The sequence below is a fragment of the Hermetia illucens genome, chromosome 3 (genome assembly GCF_905115235.1).
Source record: "Hermetia illucens chromosome 3, iHerIll2.2.curated.20191125, whole genome shotgun sequence".
In the NCBI taxonomy this organism is placed as follows: Eukaryota; Metazoa; Arthropoda; class Insecta; order Diptera; family Stratiomyidae; genus Hermetia; species Hermetia illucens.
In genome coordinates, this window is record NC_051851.1 from 77,737,184 (window position 1) to 77,754,307 (window position 17,124).

At 42.0% G+C, this 17,124-nt stretch overlaps 1 protein-coding gene across 20 annotated transcripts in view; it reads left to right on the forward strand.

Moving 5' to 3' along the window:
• The window catches only part of LOC119651124, a 413,254-nt gene that overhangs the window by 182,258 nt on the left and 213,872 nt on the right, over positions 1-17,124 (forward strand). For all 20 annotated transcript variants that reach the window (XR_005249419.1, XR_005249420.1, XR_005249416.1 and 17 more), the window contains one exon: positions 12,346-12,498. Coding sequence is in view for 15 of the 20 variants with exons in the window: in XM_038054507.1 (XP_037910435.1) it covers positions 12,346-12,498 (153 nt within the window). In the remaining 5 variants the exon portion in view is untranslated. The remainder of the gene's footprint in view (positions 1-12,345; positions 12,499-17,124) is intronic.

Genomic DNA, 17,124 nt, shown 5'->3' on the forward strand with positions numbered 1-17,124 from the left:
CTTCCCTTACTTAATTAAAGGAAATGCAGTGACAGAAAATAACAGAGGAAAGTACTGTAAAAACCATCACATGGTTCAAACAGCGGAGAGACAGAACGAGAGCAGAAAAGTAACAGGAAATGCCCTCACCGCGATACACATTCATTGAGAGGCACCTTAGAACCTCCCTTTATGACGGTCTATTGAAAAATTCATTTTGTTGAATCGTGTGGTGTATTGGGCCAATCAAAATGAACAGCAATTACTTAAGTTTTCATGATTGGATTTGTAGGACATTGAATATTGTATTTTCAAGTGGATGCTTTAAAATTCAAATTGGTGCTGAATAGAACTGAAAGGGGTGTCCGAATTGAATCAATGGAAGATGAAATTAATCATTATTTTGTATGAATGATGATCTTATGGAAATCTTTTGGATCGTTTCTTCGTTGCTAGGACGAAGAATTTGCTGACAAATGCCGGTAATTAATATTAAAACAGAAAGAAGTCTTGTGTTTGTGATTTTTCAACTAAAGCGTATAATGTTGTGGATTCATTCCCTGACTGTGACCCTAAAAACAGATTTTTTTGTGAGCAATGTCTACTATTTTGATCCAAAAGTAAGTATGGCATCAGGACAGGAGGAAGAGGAACAGATTGAATTTCTAGGTGGCACGGAATGACACTGCACTTACGTCGGTTAGATACAAGGTAGCAAAATGGCGCGTATGTCGATGATGCCTAAATGGTTTTCTTGTGTATGTTTTCCTATCTCACGCATCACATACACGGTACTAATATCTTCGTTAATGCGGAAAATTTTTCACACGTAAGTGGTTGAAGATCGTCGAATATGCGCAATACTTTTCTTCCGCGATACAAATTCAAGCAACGCGCCGGAAAATGAATCTCATTGTGGATAGTCTTCTTAATGCCACCCCTCGATATCGACTAGTAGGTTTTTCGCCTTAACCTGTATAAAGCTACCACGCCTGAAAACATGCGGCTCACAAAGTTGCGATTTTGTTGTTCGACCAATATTTCGATCGCCAATTGGGGAGCAATTCTGTGCACGGTAACATCGTACGCCTCATCGCATCGTAGTTTCCAGACATGCACTTATGAACATGAACAATAATTAATAATGTAAAATTTATATACATGCTCGCATGCAAATATTAAAGCAAGCTCATGTCGACGGAACACTTCGGAGAAGCTTATTTACGGACCTTCATGGTCAATTTCGGCAACTTTTTAGGTTTCTGGTATAGCTCTCCACGCCTGGTGGACTCTGACTATACAGCATAGTCTTTTTGTAGTGCACAATCCCATTGAGTCATTACAGTCCAGCATTCAATGGCAAATTGTAGCTGTTAAAGGTCATAATTCGTGGGCATTGTGATGTTTATGAATAAATAACAAGTCAGAATACCGGAAGCTGAAAGATTCGGATATGAAGTTTTCATGTTCCTCTTCGGAAATTTCTTATGCACCTTTTCCCATTCGCACATACCTAAAAGCTCTAAATATTCCTTGATATGTCTCCAAATTCCAATTCCGCCGTTCATATGAGGTCACTTTATATGATGATGGCGTCACACTCATCTTAAAGTGCGATAAATTCACGTGAAGTGCACAACTTTCACCTTCTACAGCTTTGTTATTAATAGTTGGGCTTTTTTCAAACTTTCCGAAATTGTGTATTATATTATTGCCTATAACGAACTTGTAGGATAAACTTAAGGGGGGTTTCCATAGTAAATTTCTAAAATATGGTGGTACAGTTATGTATGTTCTGAGAATGAGACCTGTTACACTTTTTAAGGTACACATTTTGAGCCCTCACTCCCCTAAGAAAAGTACTAACGAAGCCCTTTCCTTTGATACGCCGCTTGACTATATTCTGTGACAAAAAATTGTACTCCCCTTCAACATATATAGGGAGCCCCATTTTGGCTACCGTGTTGGTCGCTTCTTCTGAAGTGGCTCTAAAACCACAAGACACGCTAACGTTGGATACCTTAACAGTGCTTAAAACTCAACAACGCATCTATCATCACTGTTGGTTTCTGAAACTTCTTTGTAGCAGTGATTACTCCGGATGAATGCAATTCAACATCCGCAACAACAATCACGGTTATGTCATCGTCGTAACCCACTATGGCGGCCTCGCTGGCAGCTAGGATGTTGAGGACATCGTTATGCATGATATATCGCAATAGCACTCCCACCACGGAATCCTGTGGAACACCCGCGGAGACATTATATTCTCTGGTCCATTATCTGTGCCGTTCCAGAGGTTTCTACTTGTTAAATATGTTAGCTGTCGACAAACGCAGTTAAGTAACTGGGTACACCAATTGCCGACAAAGACATCCTTATAGGGTTGCAATTGGCAGATATGATTGCATTTCGCATGTCAGGGATAATTACTAGTGCCACCCTTTACATGCATCGCTTTTTCAGCTACGCCAATGCCGAGTTTAGTAGCATCGCCGATTCATCCGGCCGTACGGAAGCCAAATTGTCGATCTGATAAGCCTCTCAGACTCTGTACAACCGGGAACAATTTGTTATGAATTATTCGCCCCAGCCATCGCGATGCACTCTGTGAATTGAAAGGCTCTGTCCGGGGGTGCCTGGTATAGTGTCCTGATCCAACCAGACATCTAAAGATGTTTACTTGTCAATTGATTTCGTAGAATAACTTCATGTTCTCCTCATTCTTTGACGAGTCGGTTTGCAGCCGCTTGCTTTGTTTTTCAAGTCAAAAATGATTGCCTGGTAATCACTATGGGTGTAGTGCTCTAGGCCATATCGTAAGCTAGTGAAGGACTAATAAAAGTTAGATCCACACCCTAACCGGACCACGCTTTCCAGTAAGTATTAACCTGACTATCGTCAGCCAATATGATGTGCAACTGCGCGGGAGCCTGCAAGAAACAATGCCCTCTTACATTCGTTCATGAACTTCGGTGGACGATGTAATGTAACACTTTCTCCCACACCGTCTGCACCGGCCAGACCGATCAACCGCACTAGTGCACGTCCTCGCCAGATGTCCGTACAAGAGATATCCAACATCTAACAGGTTGTGCGTTATATTTGCTAGTATGTTTACGGAACTCCGGCCCTCGATGAGAAGTCTCCTTTGATTTCTTATGCTCAGATGCGGTTGGCGTCACTCGGGCTTTTGACGCCCACGGTTCTCCCTTGGATGCATCCGTTTGCAGGATCGGGAGCGACACCTTGTTTTCTAAGCTGCTTGCAGCATCAGATGCCACGGTAGCCAAGCTGAGCCTGCCTGCTGCCTCCCAAAAGCTGCGGACACTGGGATTTCAAGCCCCCGTACGGTCGTCTATATTGGTTTATTATTCTTGTCCACGGATAGCCGTTCTCCTCCTTCCTACTCTACCTGCGCATAAACATTCCCATGCACGCACACTTCAAAATATGTGCAAATGCACATTCATACGAATCCGCCAAGCATTCCCTTATTCCCACGAAGAGACGCGTCTGATGGGAGATGTGGCAAAATATCTGTCTGCCTGTTACGCGCACTTTTATCTGAAACGGTCACCTCTTTTGGTATGAAATTTGGTGGTGAACTTCCATGGATGGAGTGAGTAGCATGTGGAGTTTCAGTTTATATGGGGATATATGCAAAATGGGGGTGTATAATTTTTTTCGACGAATATAGTCATGTACGATACCAAATGTAATACATTCCATGGCTAGTACTCTATAAAGCAGGCATCACTTCTGACATTTAATGCAAAAGGTGGAGGACCGCGGACTGGAAGGTGACCATTTCTCTTACAGACCCATTCTTAGAAGCTACCTAACCGAATAATTTGCAAATATTCACGAAGTTGCTATTATACGGGATTTTGGTTCCAAAGTACCCTGCACATCAACCGTCGTTCCAAGCTATCGTAAATGTGCTCCCAGTCCGAGAGGTCAATTGCTTTAAACCCACTTGACGAAGGGTGTGATCAAGTAGGATGCAGTATGGTGAAGTTATCCCTACTAAGCGGTCCTTTACTTTTTTTCTCACTTTCCCCAATCACGGGCTTTTTACTCAGAATAATGTTAAGTACGTCACCTCAAGCCCTCCCTCTTTACCTAGGCTTGGGAACAGGATGCTATTTACATAACATGTCGAAATTGTTTAATATATTGGTCTTACTTAATTTACCCTAAATGCCATCTCCTATACTATGAGGTAACCGTTCTTGGTGATTATAATACGCTGACGTATAAATTCTATTCAGGAACCTGGTGTAACCTACAGCGGCAAGCTTCACTTTGATGATCTTAATTGCACTCCATTCGACGTTCCATCAGTCTGCTCAACTTTCAACTCTTCTTTTTCTATTATTTTCATGGGATCCAGAACCCTCCCATAATTGCGACTACCCCATATTTCAGTCGATTTATCAGAGTTCTACTGACTGCTGACCGCATTGCATGAAGTGCTCTAACACATTTCAAGGCCTTGATCCAATATGGACCAACGATTATTATTATTATACTCTCAATCTGCCTCCCGAACAAAACCTTTCATTTACATCACATCTCGCAAGGAGGCCCACGTGTTTTAGGGAAGAAAGATCTTAAATTCTCAGGTGAAGCCTTTCAAATGTACAAGATATTGCAAACATCATATGATAACGTTCACTATTCAACAATTTATTGACAATTAATGTTTCCATTGTTTATTCTACAATTTATAGAGTACTCCCAAGAAGGATATGAAACCGTTATCGCACATGAAAGGGCAGGTTCATATCAACATGACCTGGATCCAGCTTCTGATATGGTTAAGAATGAAATTGTCTAGACAGAATCCATTAAATTCAAATTATTGGCAGAACATTTACAGACGTGTATCGTTTCCAGGAAATTCTCTAGCCGCCACTCTATTAGTGACATGAAAAAGGAATTCACATGAAAGCTTGTAAATGCTATCATTCTGTGCAGCTTTATGTTGGTGTCTCGTACAAAGAGCATGGAGTACGAGTATGTCCTCTTGTTCATGCTTTTCACTGCACCTATCTCGGGTAACACCTCTCTCCAACCAATCTGTAGCTGATTTCTACTTACGGTTTTTACTGGTAAAACTCACCCTGCCTTTTATCTCATATCTGTGGATAATCAAGGGAATTTTCATCAAGCATACAAGGACACTCGTATGTGCTTGCTACAAAAAATGGGAGCATATTAAGCCAAGCAGTGGCAATTATCCTACTGCACGGTCAATTTAACTAATTTGTCTATATGGAAATGAGGAACAAAACAAGTTTGGCATAATTTCGGAATATTAGATTCATGTGTCCATTAAGTGAAATTCGCATCGAATTTAAATGGCTTTGGAAAGTGAATGTGGCTATTGCCATTCCCAAATGCTGTTTGGTGTAGATTTCTCTGTTATGCTGTGATATTGACTTCAAAAAGGAAAGAATTGGTAGTCATAAGCGATAGCGTGGGTGTTGCGTCTATGGGGGCTTGAGTAGTCAATAATGGTAGAACTACCTTGATGCACAATTGACAGACATTGTTAAGAAACATTAACAAATTTTAAAAGCGTAGAACCCCTCCCTTCCTCTGTTATCAAAGCGCCATCGCCCAATCGACGCATTAAGTCGGGCCCCGGTCCTGTCGTGAAATAGGCAAAGGTTCTTGACGCATGGATGGCATCAGCACGTGAGTAAATTATTCCGCGGAAAACAAATACATGTTTGCACGCTTAATATTGGTACCATCACTAGAAAAATGGAGGAACTCACAAGAGTCCTTTGGAGAAGGCGACCTGATATTTGCGCCCTATAAGAAACTCGATAATGTGTTGCCATAAGCTACGACAAAAAACGTGAGTGCAGCTATAAATATGTTTATTTTGGTAACCCACACACTCAAAATTGTTTGATCGCGATCGCTGCTACTCGAGCGTGCCATTACAAAGATCTTTATAACAAACTAGATATTCGGGACGGTGAGGCATGTCTGTCGCCTTGTCGAAAGTCAACACCAACGCACGCATATCGAACAATTCTGTTGCGTTAATGACAAGGGCGGTACGTTGCTACTCTCAAGTAGATTTCATTGAAAATTTTTCTTCATTCTCCACTTCCAAAATCTCCGCCGAAATTTGGAGGAGTTTCACCTGTTACCGCCCCTGGATTTGAGGAAGCAGTGAAGCGATTGATATCGGAGAAGCAACAGAACTTGATCTGAGCTCTGGAAAGCGATACTGCCATTCAGTGAATTCTTGAGTCGTTTTATTGACCACCGCGGTTCCAATATGGAAAAAGAAAGGTAGTCCAGCAGAATGTCTAAATTACCGTGCGATCCGGTTGCCGCTGCAAACCATGAAAAGTAAGTGTTTGACCATGTGCTACAGAACCTCATCTGGTATGCTCTACGTCAACATCCAGTGCCAGAAGAACTCGTGCGTTGGGTTCATTTGTTCTATCACGATCCGAAAATGTTCGAAGTGTTGCGGGTGTTTCAAAACCGCTTCGTGTCCCGGTCATTATTCATCAAGGAACTGCCCTCATCCAACACGATCTCAGATTGAATCTAAGTGAAACACCAGACAGTGACCACCGATCCCCATGATGAAGCAGGCACTATCACTGTCAGTGGCGGTGACCCACCTAGGACTTAGCGATTTAAATTTCTGGGATCGAAGCTGTTGGAGAACTACACAACTACACTGCTTCAAGAATTAGCGCAACCTGGATATAGTGAAGTGCTATATCTGGCGTCCTTTGTGATCAGCTTATCAACGGCCGTCTCACATCTAAAGTGTAGCGCGGTGTCGTTCGCCCTGTCGCCCTCTAAGACTCTGAGCGTTGGCCGACAAGAAAACATAATGAACGACGTCTCGCAGGGATGGAGATGAAAATGTTGCGTTGAACCAGTGACGTACACATCGCGCCATGATAACATTTGAAAAGAGGATAATCGCGATTGATATGGGGTTGCACCGATCATGGAAAAATTCTAAGAGAGGCGTATTCAATAGTATGGTCACGTAATTCGCACTAACTAACATTTACTTACCAGTATTGCCCTCAACACCAAAGTAAATAAGAAATGACCAAAAGGCCGGCTGAAATAACGATGGCTTGATATGCTGGATGATGATTTAAGAGCGCCGCGACTTCATCTAGTCAACTACAGGTGTCGTACTGAGGATGGCATAGCCTGCAGACCCTCTGCACCTTGTTCTTGGCCCATCTCTTGCATTGCCTTTACTAAGTGGAGGCAGCTCAGCAATATCCTGCGTTAATACGTCGCGCTGCCTACGCGAACCTTCTGAAGTGGTCGCGACAGAATGTGACGAAACAGCTCCAGCAGGCGCCATGCTTTTAGTCATCGTGGCTCCCAGACGTCGAATCGCAAAACGATTAACGATTTTGTTGCTGTGCGGTTTCGTTACAAAAGCTCCACTTAGCCACCAAGTCAAACGAGTGGTTATCAGTACCCGACCATAGGTTTCTTTTCTCCCCATGTAATGGATTTGCATTTTATACCTACCATGTGTGGTGGCCGCTTCTTCAGTGGTTACTCTACCTTAGTATATACTACAGTTTCAGTATTTTCGCCACCCCCACTCTGAGACACTGTGGTTACCTGCAGCTATTCACAGTGAATCTATATATCTCTTCGCCAATCACAACCGACTAAATGGGCATATTGGAGCGATGGGTTGAGTGTTTTGATGAATTGCTCAACAACCAAAGTAACGGCGAGTTGGAGGTCTCGCCAACTGAAGACGACGGGCAAATGCTGCCACCACCAAGCATGGAAGAAACAGTCCGTGCAATTCATCGGCTTAAAAGCCGTAAGTCGCCAATATCCGATAGAATTACAGTCAACTTCACCAAGCGGTTCATCACCTGATGTTGAAGGTGTGGGACAGCAAATCAATGCCTGACGATTGGCAATGAGTCATTAACTGTGCCATACGTAAAAAGAGGAATACCACGAGTGCAACAATTATAGACAGCATAGCCAGGGTAAAACTGTACACTACCATAAGAGAATTTGGTATCCCGACGAAATTATAAGACTGACTAAGCTGACTCCGACCAATATGCGAGGCAGCAGGATCACTCTAGAAACCATTCAACAGTAACAACGGCCTACAAGACATTCATGCGTCCTCTTTAACCTGGCCCCCCCTACCCAACTACGCTGACGATATTGACATCATGGGAAGAACAACCCGAGATGTACAATCTACATTTATCCAAATCGAGCAGATGGCGCGAAATCTTGAGCTGCACACTAATGAAGGCAAGACGAATTACATGGTGTCGGCGAGTGGTTGTTGGTTGTGTGCGGTTGTGGATCAAATCTGACTCAACAGGTTAGGGTGGGTGGGTCACCTAATCCGTATGGATGCGGATAATCCAGCCCGGGAAATGAATAAGGGCAACATCTATGGTAGAAAAAGAAGAGGACAGGCAGCAATCGTAGATCTTCCCTCTCGCATGTAGCACAGCCATATCGAGATTTCCAGCCCTGCGTGCACAATCTAATCATACTTTGTGCTCTTACTTTCGGGTGTAGCTTCGTGTATGTTTTCTACTCTCTTCTCCTGCGATGGAAGGCAGCTGGCCTGAAAGCTGTCCGGGTGAGACTGTAAAGTCCCCAAGGGATGTACCCTGGTGCATCAGGAACCTAACTAGAGTGAGAATAGAGGTCCGAAAAGTCTTCAACCTGAACAACTTCACGGAATTCTGTGAAGGGAATTAACCTATGCAATACAAGGAATATCTTTACCGAGAATGTGGAGGACAGACGATATCTGCTTCACAGGATTCATTTCCCAGGGTCCTACTTCACGGCGGAAGGCGATCTTATTCAGCTTAACACCCCAACAATGAACAAAAGCGAAAAATGAATAACTGGAAACTTGGGACAAGAGCTATGCTCGTTACCTTTAAATCACTGAAATCATCCGCAATAGATGGTATTGTCCCAGGCACTACTGCAGAGGGGCCTAGAAATTATCTTAGATTCTCTTTTAAGTGTAGTAAGAATCAGCATAGCCTTGGCATATGTACCAAGGGTATGGTCTTCATTCATTGTTCATTGTCCGTACTCAAAAGAGTAGAGAAGGTCATTGACAACGATGTAAGAACGAACGTTCTAATGTGTAGTCACCTATATCAGCGCCAACACGCTTACCGGAACTGCCCTGTATCGGCTGATCGATATATTACGAAATGACATAGGAACAAAAGAAATAGCACTGTGTTCATTTTCGGGTGTCGAAGAAGCGTTCGATAACGACTTCGCAAATAGGTATGCAAGATGTCCTGATACGCAAAGAAGGGGAATCATCCTAGCTTCCTGAATGGGCAGAATGTTAAAAATTATGGAAATAAAAGTATCGATAGTACAAATTCTATTGTCATGAATACCACTCAAGGTTGCCCCCAGAGTGGGGTACTATCACCGCTGCTAGGGAGTATAGTTGTAGATGAATTCCGAAAAGAGCTTACAAACACTGAAATACAGGTCCAGGGTTGCGCTGAATATATTGTTTTAATCTGTAGGGACAAATATGAGGATTCCCTATGGAATAGAATTCAAACTGGACTAAGAATTATTAATGCTTCGTGAATGAAAGCGAGACTCCATGCTGAGGCGCATCAATCCAGCTCAAACCAACACAACTCCATCACTCAAAGGCTATTAAATTGCATGACATTATGATCAAATAAAAAACACGATGTCAAATATTTTGGAATTATACTAAACGAAAAATTACTCTGGAAGACGCAAGTCGGAAACACACGCCCGGAAAAAAACTAAGGTACTTGCATGACTTAGCAGCTCCTTAAGCAGAGGAAAAATGAGGTTGCACTTCGAAGATATTATTTTAGATATACAGGGAGTCACACGAACTACAAATGTTAGCTTGCGTTTGTATCAATGGGGTAATGAGCACAATGCCTCCCTTCTGGAATTAACTCCTCTCCAGATACAGACGTAGGCAAGGACAACTGATCTTTAGAATGTCCGTACCGTACAGTAGATGGATATTTTCTCTAGGCGGTATCCCGAATTATACTAATACCAAGGGATAACATGACGCCGAGATTTCATTTCGAAACTAGGAGAGCATGGTTGTGACATATGATTGAAACCAGCAAATAATGACCTGATACATTGGCGAATCCCGTATAACAGAGCGAAAAGACGTCTGGGTAGCATATTCAAGGAGGAAATAGATGCCAGTAGGCAGATGAACCTCCTCGAAAGGAACTATAGGGGGCAAAACATAGGGATATTCAAGATTCCATTTTGGATTACAGTTGGCCAAGGAAGCGTGGTTGCTTCTAGACGGACCAGAACCCCTCTTTAGATTCGGGAACGAGTTCATGACTACAACATTGAAAAATGAAGAGGAACGACTGAGGAATCTACCAGGAATGGAGCAGCCCAGGTTGCCTATGTGGGGGTACGAACCCCAGCCTTCAAAGGCTGGGGAAGCTAGGGGTATCTACGTACACTGCTTGACACTGTCCTGTGAGGTGTGTGACGAAACATTGATACACATTTTAAAACTGTGTCCGGCACAAAGTAGTTCGAGACACTTGGAAGAATATCGAAGTACTATACATACCAAGTTGAAATATTTAGAAGAAGGGAATATGACTGGTTATAGGCTTGCTTTGATATACTATAGTTTATCGATATACAATATCTAGTAAAAGGGGCTTTTAGTATAACTCCCTTCACATATCAATAATCATGGTCTCAACACCCTGGTTTAAGGATACGTGAAATTTAAAAAATTACGACTCCAATGGTAAAAAAAACTCGGCCCCCTCGACATACATTCGCCTTGTTAGAACAGAATGGGATGGGATATTTCAATAGAGCTGCATTTCTATGCTGGTGGGCCTACACGGTTAACTTTTCTTTAGGTTTTCGCAATAGTTCTGTCCTCACATTTGGCCATAGGTTAACCGGGGTAATCATTCTGACCCTGCCCGACTTGAAGAGTTATTACAATTCCCCCCCAAATCTGAACAAACCAGACAGCCTGCTTAGCATCGAGCTTCTACTATTGGCACTAGTGGTCAGAATATCGACGAAGGCATCGAGTTTGGTGTTACTCCCTCAACAAAAACATCTAGTTCAAGTTGTTCCGCGCCATTTTTCTCTCCGTTCTGATCAACTGGAATAGTACAAAGCTACAGCTACAAAGTAGCCGCCATAATTACTTGAAAGCCCAAAGATTTCATCAAATTAAATCTGCGTCCTGTTTTTGGAATTCTCTAGAGCGAGATAATATCAAATAAGGCACTTTGTAGGCGTATAGGTCAGATACCTGTGTACGTCTTGAAGCTGGAAATAGCAGTAGATAGGTTACACCTAAGGATTGGTCCACCAGGAGTTATATAGTGCAGAATAATCAAATATAAATGTATTAAATGAGAATAGATTATGAATGTTTTTAAGTGAGGGAAGGCGATTTGGCGGAATTGAAGATACTATGTACATAGTTTATTTTATAGTTAGATGAACAAAGCTAAGCTCAAATTTTTATTATGATATTAATTACATTTTAATATTTTGTTATTCACTTATGTATATATATCTGAAATTTCCTAATGATGGCAAAGTGACTGAGTAAAACTTAACAATTAAAAGGGTGACCACAAAAACGCCCCAAAAACTGAAATCTGCAGTGCTCACTTGCGAGATATAGGTTTATATAGCAATAGACCACACAACTCATTACTCGCCTTTGGTCCACTTTGGGATCAATACATAGCCCAAAATCGTTCGGCGCCATTTCATCTCTTACGCTTTCTTTGAAGTTATGAATGCTACTCATTTTGCGAGTCAGCTTAATTATTTTTCGCACTTTTTTCTTGCTTTTATTGTTTAATTTCTTTCTCCTTTAACAAACACAATTCTCCCATTATTAAAGAAACTGCTTCAATTCAGAAAAATCATGAACCGTATCTCAATTCAGCACCGTAATATCATTAGGGACTTTATCCGAACAATAATGTGAAAAGCTAACAAAAGAAAACAACAACTAATGATATTGTTCAGCCCCACCAAATATATTAACCCCCAAAACGCTTTCAACACCTCCAAATATTGCCCGGTCACGCCTCCCTTTTTGCAATCTATCCTCGCTCCGCCGGGTTGCAAAGAATCCAGCTAGAAAAAATTGGAGTGAATCGCTCACAACACACTCTCACTATCATTAATTTTCCACGTTGGACGGACGTTTTCACACTCAACCATAAGAGATTGTGAACTCCGTCTGGCTGTTTTTCATCACTTTATCGACGCTTCTCTCTATGAAACTTTCTTTTGCAGATAACGCCACCCGAGGCAATAAAAAGTTCGGTGATAGATGTGAGGACACCGTGGAATGTGGATTTCCCGGGTCGATATGCGATCCACGGAAAAAATCATGTCAGTGCATCGAGGATTTGCCGGTCACCAATCACCTGGATAAATGTGGAAAAGGTAAGTTAGATTATTTTTTGAACACAAGCTCAGATGTGTACGTATGTATATAGATGTGTATAGAATTAGGGCTTTATGTTTGAAAAACATCATGTAAGGATATGTGTCTATATAAAGATTATGGAGGTTTATCTTTCTGTATGGAGCTCAGTGGTGCTTCCCTACTACTTTAATCATTGGTTACTTCCGTGTCAGTCAAATATACTTATTCTAATCAGAGAAAGTGGAGTACCTATTCTCGTTGATCAACCAAAAGGCAAAACAAAAAAATGTAGACATAATTACTTACTTCAATATAGATATAATTGCCGTTGTGATCAAATCCCCCCACAAGTGTTAATCGGGTGAGCCATCAAACAAATTGAATCAACAATATTAATTAGAAAGAAAAAAGTCAGGAGGGAAATGACATGAATCCTGGTTGAGGTAGCCAAAAGTGGGTATTTCATTCAATGGTTTTCTGCCTGCGAGGGATGGAAATTGGCTTTAAGCCAGGGATAAGGTGCTAATGTTCTATAATATTTAGCCAGAAAAGCTAGGCCAGGAAGTGTTCAAGGAGCATTGTATTGTGGTATAATTGTTTTGATTAATTGATTGATTTCTTTAAAACAATTGGGCAATTGCGCAGACCAATTCTATAAGACGCACAGCTCGAATATGGTGCAGGCTGTGAAAACACTAGAAATAAGGAGTTTATTTGTTAGGTTGACTAGATTTTGTTTAGGAATTGGGGGAGTTCTATGTTCGCCACCCACTTGATGGCGAACCAGATCGGACCAGTTCGAAAACAACTTATTTCCGCGATTATGGTCCACGGACCTCTCAGTCCTAAGTATCCAGATGCAAAAATTACACTTGCGGTTTCGTCCAGGCAATAGGTAACTCATCAGACGCATCACCCTGGGAACAGCGTAACCGAAGTGGCACCTTGCAGGTGGTATTTCCTTCCTTATATAAATTCAAAAACACGACATGTTTATGACTAATATTCAGCACGAAACCGCCGAACAAAAATTCAGGCCTAAACCCGACCGATGCCGAGGCTGAACTAACTAGGTTGGCTAGGTTGACGAAATATATTGAACCGTTTCTCCTCCCGTCATTCCTCATATATTACGTTCATTATGCTATCCCTATGTCTTACCTTACCCAAGAGGCTTGTTATCAAGAATAACTAGTAGATATCAGCCAAATCGATGGCGCTTTATATATTTCTACACACCATTTTGAAATATCGATCAACATCTGCATAGGCCTGGGTACTCATAGACAGATTTTGCGTTACATAGCTATGAGTTGATCAACATACTCCACAAAAGTGGAAATATCATTCCACCTTGGGGCAGTTTCTCTGTACTTCTGTTGTTGGGTAGGGATCAACAACCACTTCACACCACACTATGCTCTCTCTCTACACGAACATCCCATCGCGTACTTGCCTTTCAGAGTTACGTCCTCAATTTCCGAAGTCTACTAATGAACAACAAAGTCACAGGATTTTCCGCGCTGGTGAGTATGCTGCTTTTCATTCAGTGTGTGTGACCTTAGTTGCTTCTCGCGAAGGTGAAGTTCATTGAGGCTGCCCAGACACTTCGGCGAGAATGATTTCAAGCTAGCCTGTCTGAAGTTTTTGGGGTTTGGAGAGTCATATTTCCCAGACTTCGGTTTGAACACTACCTCATTAGCGGTGTCGGAAACGGAGAAATTATGGTATCAAAAAGTGTGACTAAAAGGGCACTAAATGGTTCTTCTATGTGAGCATATTTAAGTTAAAGCAAGAAGAAGGGATTTCCACCTTCGTTATTGTTGTATTTTGTGTCATATATCGTGTCATGTGATCAATATTGTTCGTACACTGCAAAAAAAGTCCTAAGAGAGACGAGCTTGAAGGTCTCAACAAAAGTATTAGCACAAATGAACGGATTCTAATTAAAAAACCAATGAAATTCGAGCTTCCATTTCCATTTCAATGTTAGATATGCAATCATAGCAGTAAGATAACGATGCATCGAACTAGAAAGGTATTGAGCTACGTTGGAGGAAATGTAATCCCAAGCATTCTTCAATGCCTTCTGGAAATCATTTTTTGGGGAGATGTGTTGTTAATGAACATGGAGTTCGAAAAAATTAAACTAATTTTCAATCAGGTTAAGGTTTACCGATTGGGGAGGCATGGATATGATACAATAACCATTCTCGGTGCGAAGAGGAAGTGCACTTACGGTCGTTGTCTTACTGGAAGACAAATTTTTTTAGTACGGTCGTGTTTTCTAACAAATTGAGGTATCACACATGAAACTACCTTCTATGGTCGCTATGAACCCCCAGTGATTCTGGGCATCATGTTTGACGATTGAGTGTATATACAGGGTGCGTCAGCATAACTTCCTTTTTTAAAATGCGCGCCACTCAGTGAGTTGATGTCATAGCGGAGCGCTAGTGGTCTCGTTCAAGAGGGGATACTGTAAAGTTTTGTCCCGACACGGTTCAGTCGCCATCATGCGTTGGAATAGTGAGGAGCGTGCCTTTGCTGTTGAGGTTTACTTTTCAAGCGGATGTTCGGTTATTGCAACACAGCGTGCATTTCGGAATCGCTTTAATTTAGCCCCGTTGGCTCCCCTCGCAGATCGCAAATCAATTGTTACATGGGTCACTACATTCAGACAAACCACAAGTGCGACAAAAGGAAGAACTGGAGTCCCTCGGCTTGTTAGATCACCTGAGAACATTGAAGCAGTGAGAGCGTCAATGTTGCGATCGCCACGGCGTTCTGCGCGCAAACACGCATCTGCCCTTGGACTATCCGATCGTTTTGTGCGAAGAATTCTTCGTGATGATCTTCATTTTCATCCCTATAAGATGGCGATAGTGCAGGAACTTTCAGAACGTGACTTAAATTCTCGGATGAACGCGTGTGAGCTTCTTCTTGATGTCGTTCCCGAGGGTGCTATTGTTTTTTTAGCGATGAAGCCCATTTTCATTTGTGTGGGTCGGTTAACAAACAAAACATGCACTACTGGACTGACACCAACCCTCGAGAATTGCATCAAAAGCCTTTGCATTCACCCAAAGTCACAGTGTGGTGTGCAATTTCCTCAGCTGGAATTATTGGTCCCTGGTTTTTTGAGGAAAATGAGGTTACAGTGACAGTGAATTCGGACCGGTATGTAAACATGCTACAGAATTTTGTTTTCCCACGGCTAGAAAATTTGGATTTGGGGGACACTTGGTTCCAACACGACGGTGAAACAGCACACACTTCAAGAGCATCGATGGCTGTTTTGAGGGAACACTTTCCAGAGCGCCTTATCTCAATTAGAGGCGATTTGGAATGGCCGGCACACTCTCCCGATCTGTCCCTTTGTGATTTTTTTCTATGGGGCTTTTGAAATCCCGTGTTTATGTGAACAGTCCAAGAAGCCTAGAAGATTTGAAGACCAACATCCAAGAAGAAATTGCCAACATAACACATGCTATGCTAACAAAAGTCATGACAAACGCCAGAAATCGGTTTACGCAATTTATGGAAAATGGGGGACGTCACCTAACAGATTTGATCTTCAAAATAATGTAAATAAAAACTTTAGACATGTACCTACATTATACAAAATAAATAAATATTTTCCGATGCATACAATAGTTTTTATTGAGTTTTGAAAAAACTAAGTTATGCTGCCGCACCCAGTATAACAGTAGTTTTAAAGTCCGGATTGGCTTACCTATAGATATACTGCTTTCTCTTAAATCCAGAGAGATTGTATTTTCTTTTGCCAGTCCACCAGATTATTTGTAGAAATGAATTGTTTTGTTACGGCCGCGTGACTGTGTAACTTCGCTGCCCACAATACTCTGCTCTAAAGTGAAACCGTGTATGTCATGACATCTCCAATGTAGTAGCGCTTTGAATGAAATTGCGAATGAGGTCGCATCCGCATTCCGGATCATTGCACTCATGTCCTACAAAAACACTAGTCTGATTTGCAAACATTTTGGCCTATTTCACGAAGTGTAGACAGGCGACGTTACATTACCACCATGTAATTTACCCCACCATTTTGTAATTTACAAAACGTGTTATCACTAAATATAAACTTCGTTTCAGTTTCCGCTGAAAAGTACCTATTTCATCATCATCATCAACGGCGCAACAACCGGTATCCGGTCTAGGTCTGCTTAATTCAGGAAGTCCAGACATCCCGATTTTGCGCCGAGGGCCGCAAATTCGATATCTCTGAAAGTTACCTGGCGTCCTGATCTACGCCATCGCTACATCTCATGCAGGCTCTGCTCCGTCTACTTTTTCTACCATAGATATTGCCCTGATAAACTTTTCGGGGTGGATCATCCTCATCCATACGGATTAAGTGACCCGCCCACCGTAACCTATTGAGTCCGATTTTATCCAGAACCAGACGGTCATGGTATCGCTCATATGTTTACGTCGTTATGTAGGCCATCCTCATGTAGGGGGCCAAAAATTCTTCGGAGGATTCTTCTCTCGAACTCGGCCAAGAGTTCGTAATTTTTCTTGCTAGGAACCCAAGTCCTCGAGGAATACATAAGGACTGGCAAGATCATTGCCTTGTACAGTAAGAGCTTTGACCCTATGGTGAGACGTTTCGAGCG